The 6,127-nt window shown below is 46.4% G+C and overlaps 1 protein-coding gene across 1 annotated transcript; it reads right to left on the bottom strand.

Annotated features, from left to right (window-relative positions):
• Positions 1 to 1,653: 1,653 nt before the first annotated feature.
• CHST3 (carbohydrate sulfotransferase 3) lies at positions 1,654 to 5,461 on the bottom strand. The gene is made up of 2 exons (XM_063131631.1): positions 5,325 to 5,461; positions 1,654 to 2,991 (listed from the first exon to the last, which is right to left on the bottom strand). Exons 1-2 carry the CDS (start codon positions 5,459 to 5,461, stop codon positions 1,743 to 1,745), a joined length of 1,386 nt encoding a protein of 461 aa, XP_062987701.1. The 3' UTR covers positions 1,654 to 1,742.
• Between the last annotated feature and the right edge of the window lie 666 nt (positions 5,462 to 6,127).

Genomic DNA, 6,127 nt, shown 5'->3' with positions numbered 1-6,127 from the left:
TGGTACTTTTGCATTTTATGGTCTGTTGGCTCTACTGTTTACAAACCTTTTCCTCTGCCAAATAAGATAATAATTCATGCATCTGACAAAGTGGACTGTAGTCCAAGAGAACCTTATGCCATTATTCAACGTGCCACAAGACTCTTCATTGTTTTTGCTGCCACAAACTCACACCCTTCCCTCTGACATATGTTCATCTGGGATGTAATTCTAGATTTCTATCCAGGGCATCCATTCCAGGCAGTATGTTGATGGATGCTTCAGATTACTAGCAGGGCCTAAAGTGTGCTAAAGATTCATTAGGTGTTTATTTTTGGGTTACAGGTGCTTGAAGTAAAAAAAGGAACCCTTAACCAGAAAGAAATAAGAGGAATTCCTTGGTTGCTATCAGAGACCTTGTTTCCTGCTGTTGCAGAAACCATTTCCACCGCCTGTCACTTGACCAGCTCCACTTATTTGCATCCACCAGCTTTTCACTTCTTCCTCGCTGTGCTTCAACAGCTTGGTCTATACAAAACCATTTTCTCTAAAATTGCAGAAGAGAATTATTGGCAGTTTCCAACCAGCACTTTAAAGGACACGAAAACAATTATGGGTGGGGGTGGGAATACAATTAAAGTCACAGCCTTCTATCACCAGACTAGAAAGCAGCCTTTGTCGCTTAACTGTCTCCAGACACTGGATGAGATTCAGCAACAATTGATTCAGAGACAAGTGGAAAAACCAGACAGCAAATTCTTTTTTTAAAAAAAAAAAAATAGACTACTGGAGAGCAAAACAACTCATGGCACCAAGAAAGGTTGATCCCCAGGGATGTAAGATGAATATTATTCCATTCCCTCTCTCTTTGAATCTTGTTTTCATAGTCTACGTTTTAAAATCTCTCATCCAAAGACTTAGGTACAAAGCGAGACAAAACATAGCAAGTGCATAAAACTGTTTGTGTTTGTAGCCCAAATTCCCCCTTTTTATTGTGGATAGAGCCACCTTTGGCTCAACTCCATGTCTCCCCCACTACCACCCACCCCTGGTGATTTTTGTGAGCCAGTCACATCTCCTCAAGTTTAAACAAGGCAATTTATCTGAGAGTCTCAAGTAGAACATGTACAAAACATCCTCTGTCTAAACGATGAAGCAGTCAGATTCCTTTCTGACAGTTCTGTTAAACAACTTCCCTTCCCCCCTCTTCCCCCCCCACACCTTTTCTCCCCTCCCTAAATATCAGCTCGACAAGTCCTTTAAGGCTGCCTTAGGCATTATCAGTGCAATACTCTTGCTTTCCTCACACCATCTCAGCAGGATGGAAAACCGATGTCTTTTTAAAATGTATTTTCAAAACTAGAATATTCTGTCTCTGTCTCTCTTTGGATGTTTAGTGATGAATGGACAGTGCTCCCAGTGAGGAGGATGTGGACATGAGGTAGGGAAACTGGAACCCAGTGTTCATGCTCCACTCTGTGCCAGCTTCTGAACTCATCTTCAGTCAAACTTTGTCCACCTCTATAATCCATCAAGAAGCCTCAAGCGTGTCAAGCAAGCGACGTCTGCTCCCATGAAAAGCAGAAAGCACCTTGTGTGAACAAAGAGCACAAGATAAGCAGAGGCACAAGGCAGGCGAAGGAGAGAGGGCCTCCCCTTCCGCCCTTTCTGCTATGTTTTCCTTCCTCGACAATTCTTGTCTTCTGTCTTTTTCAACCCCACAGAATCCAATGGTACAGAAAGCACAGCAGCAAAGGCCACCTTTACGTGACCCAGAAGGTCCTCCTCTCCTCCAGCAGACTGACAGACCTGTTTGTAAGGGCCTCGGCACTGCTGGCCAGCTTGTAGCCAAACAGGCTCATGGCTGGACTGCAGACGTTCTGCACCACCTGGGCAAGCTTGAAGGGGATGCTGAACCGCCATTTCTCAAACTGTTCGGAGGAGTTTTTCTGGGTGGAGTAGATGTCATTGCTATCCTGAGGAGCCTGTGTGTTCTTCTGGATCCACTCCTCCACCTGAGGGGTGATGGTGATACCTGTGAATTTGTACATCTCCTTCGCCTTTTGGAGGGGCGACCTGGCAATGTCCTCATAGCGGACCAGCATATAGCGACCCCGTAGCCATGCCGGCTGCCTCAGACCAAGTTCAGCTGAGAGCCGGATGCTCTCACAGTTGCCCCGCAGCCTCAGCACTTCCTCCTCATTGAGGGTTGCTGCCCCTTCACTGGCCCATTTCTTCCAGGTTTCATACTTACCCGAGAAAGCAACCATTCGAGAAGCCAGTATTGCCCGGGGATCTCGTACCAACTGAATGATCCTCATGTCCAGACGAGGGTCTTCAACGAGGGGGCGCAAGAACTCCAGCTGCCGAATCCGCACAACCTTAAGTGCCATGTGTTCCTTGCGCAGGCAGGCTTCTGCGGCCAGAGTCATATTTAAGGGACCGCAGCGGCGGTTCTTGCAGTGATACTTCTCAAAGACCTTCTTGACAAAAGGCGTGCAGACTGGCTCCTCGCAGAGGGAGCGGCTCGAACCCCGTCGGAACATGAACTGAGTCAGGTGATCCTCTGGGAATGGGATGATGAAGTTCTCCAAGGTGTAGAGGTCACAGAGGAAGAGCTGCTTCAAAACATCTCTGTAGACAAGGCCTGACCCCACCGCATTAGCACCACCAGGCTCGAAGGACACTGTCCTTTCGATGTGCCACAGTGGCTCAAAGAGGTAGAAAATGTTGCCCTGTTGGTTGAAGAATTCCCCGACAAAGGAGGAACCAGTGCGGGTGGTGGCCATTAAGAGCACATGTTTCCGGGTCACCTTAGCTGGAGCTGGCAACAGTTCTTTAGTCCCCACAAGCTGCAGAGTGACGTTCTGGAGCCGGCTCTTGAGTTGCGAGAAAGCCAAATCCAGCTCACTAAGGGACAAGAGGGAACCATTCTCTGGCAGCACCAAGCCAGAGTCTGTGCTGTCAGCTTCCAGTGGGGGTGGCGGAGACTGTTTCAGTTTGTCTGACACCCTGTAAAGAAAATAGAAGAAAATCACCAATAATAGCAGTGATAGTTAAAGTGAGTGGGAATGAGACCATGTGCATGTTGTTTTGAGATTACTTCAGGTCTTAGAAATAAAGGGCTATTCCCTTTGAACTGGAGAATGTCAAGTGTTTCCCACCTAGTCCTGAAAGAAGTGTTCTCCTAACTTCATGGAGTGTTTTCCCCGCTGTTAACCAAGGGACTCCTGAGCACTTGCCCCAGAATCCTTGTGAATGGCAAGGAAATCCAAGCAGGTGTGGGGAGCCATTTTTGCCCTGAGGGACATTGTGGACTGCATGACACTAATTATTTATTTATTACATTTATATCCTGCCTCTTTTCCTCCAAGGATCCAAGGCGGTGTACATAATCCTCCTCCTCTCCATGTTATCCTCACAACAACAACCCTGTGAGGTGGGTTGGGCTGAGAGTCTGTGACTTGCCCAAAGTCACCCAGTGGGTTTCCATGGCCGAGTGGGGACTAGAAACCGGATCTCCCGACTCCCAGTCCAACACCTTAGCCACTACACCACACTGGCTCTACAGCAATGACCCTGCCCACTACTGGAATGTGCTGCACCTTTCCACAAACATTTTCAGACCCATACCATCACACACACACACCATTCAGTTACACACTCGATGCCCCATTCACACACACAAAGACATACACCCATTCCCCACATACATTTTAGTTGAGGAGGGGAAGCATTTTCACCCCATCATGGTGAGGAGGAGGTTTAAACCTCCCTATCCAGTCTTCTACAATGGGAATAAGGACCAGGACTTGCTTGCAGCTGAGCTGAGATATGGAGAGGTCCCGATCTTTATCCCGAAGAGGCATACCTGGAATGAAGGTCTAGATTCTAGACTTTTCCACAACTCTGCTGAAAAGCAGAAAGGTCTGGATCTTCATCTCTTTGTGGGCCATTTTAGGTTCCCCATAGTGAGAGGTTCCCCATAGCTGTTCTAGAGAATATGTTCACATTATGAATGGTGCAGTGGCTAGGCATGTTGGGCCTCACTGCTGACTGATATGAAGAAGAAAACTGGAGTGCACAGCAAACTCCTCTGGACATGTGTCCAAAAATCGTAGGCTATATCTCATTGGTCAAGTCGATGATTGTCTCATAAACAGTGACACTGACTGGGTGAGGAAATACCTGCCTGCTATTTGCTACCCTAGACTACATTAGGACAGCTCTGGCAATATAATACAGTCATGTACTGGTGGATGGCAAGAGGAAACATTTGGAAATGGAAATGCTTTTCTGTGTACAACAGTTAACTATTGTTGGAGACATTTTTCTCCCTCTCTCATATAAAAGAACCCAGGGTCATCCCATGAAATGGATAGTTGAGATATTCAGGATAGATAAAAGGAAGTACTTCTTCACACAGCGCTTAGCTAAATTATGGAATTCACTACCACAAGATCTAGTAATGGCCACCAATTTGGATGGCTTATAAAGAGGGTTGGATAAATTCCTAGAGAAGGCTATCAATGGCTACTAGTCATGATGGTTATGTGCTACCATCAGTATCAGAGGCAATAAGCCTATGTACACCAGTTGCTGGGGAACATGGGTGATAGGGTGCTATTGCACCATAACCTGCTTTTGGTTTCCTTGTTGACAGCTGATTGGCCACTATGTGAACAGAGTGCTGGACTAGATGGAGCCTTGGTCTGATCCAGCAAGGCTCTTCTTATGTTTGTTTGGTTGCATAAACACACCTGACAACTAACACAGGTGGTATACCAATATTACGAATTCTATGATTTGTACATAAATTGTTAGAACCATTGTCAAAAGAAGCTGTGAAGATGAGCAGGCTGACCAGATGCAAAAAAGGGAGGCTGTACTTTTGAGAGCGATGTACTAGAAGAATTGATTTTGATTAAGTGCAGCTTGTCGTGACAAAAGTTGCACTGCCTGAAATTCCCTCGAGTATCTTTCTAGGAGATTCTTCTAGAAGAGAGTTGTGGTTTTTGTGTCTGGATAAACTCAGTTTGTATCAGTCTGATTCAGATAGTCCATTGCTGTGGCCTATAAAGGTAGGTGTGTGTGTGTGTGTGTGTGTGTGTGTGTGTGTGTGTGTGTGTGTGTGTGTTTAAAAGAGCAACCTGGCTGCATTCCTGGGTAAAGAGGCATCTTAATGCAGATTAGGAGATGCAGATATTTACCTTGTTCCAAAAGGCTGGAGAGGTGGTGGTAGCAAGTTGGGGCCTGCAAGCTTGGTAAGATATAGTAGCAGCCTGAAAGCTACACTGGGATACAGAGAAAGCCTCTCTTCCAGTACAGCGCTCCTTTCCCCCTACCTGGATATGATGTTGTTCTCCTTCTCAATTATGACAAGGGCTACCACAAACACCAGGAAGACGGCGTACTTGCTCCTCATCCTCAGGCAGTGCAGCAGCTCCCAGATGTCATGAGGTAACTTGTGTCCTTTATCCATGGAGAGAGAATATAGAGATCATGTGCTTGCCAGAGAAAAGGACTTTCCTCCTCACGGAGAGAGAAAAAATCTTCCTTCAACTCCTGCACTGTTCTTCGGCTATCTGGAAAGCATTGTCTGGTGTTCGTTTCCTGTTGTCAGGGGTGTGCTGCTGTCACCCTGCAGAGAAAGAGAGTGGGGGAATAGGATGTGTCAACATACTGCATGCATATTTGGAACAAAGAGATGTGTGTGTTTGTGCTTGCCACGTGTGTTGCTCTGCTTACAGGATTCTTGCAGTTTGCCACATAGTGTGGCTCCTGTACGTGGCTTTTAGACCAGGGGTGAGGAATGTCTTTCAATTTAGGAGTAGCTCTTGGGAGCAGTGCTCTAACCACTACACTGCACTGGCTGCATAGTGGAAGGCATAAAAAATCCTGTTGACCAGGTTCTTAGGCAATTAATCCCAGAGAATGACTCTCCCCCCACCCCAGCAAGTAAGGCTGCCCTCAGTGCTGGAAAAGAGCAAACGGAATAGTAGCAGTAAAAGGGAAAGTCACTCCTGTTGTTCAACAGAAACTGATTGATTGATCATAGAATCATAGAATAGTAGAGTTGGAAGGGGCCTATAAGGCCATCGAGTCCAATGGCCTTATATCGTATTTGTTAGTTGCATGCTCTTCCTGT

This window comes from Elgaria multicarinata, chromosome 8 (genome assembly GCF_023053635.1).
Source record: "Elgaria multicarinata webbii isolate HBS135686 ecotype San Diego chromosome 8, rElgMul1.1.pri, whole genome shotgun sequence".
In the NCBI taxonomy this organism is placed as follows: domain Eukaryota; kingdom Metazoa; phylum Chordata; class Lepidosauria; order Squamata; family Anguidae; genus Elgaria; species Elgaria multicarinata.
Note: the sequence above shows the minus strand (reverse complement) of the source record. Positions and strands in the feature narration are given on the sequence as shown.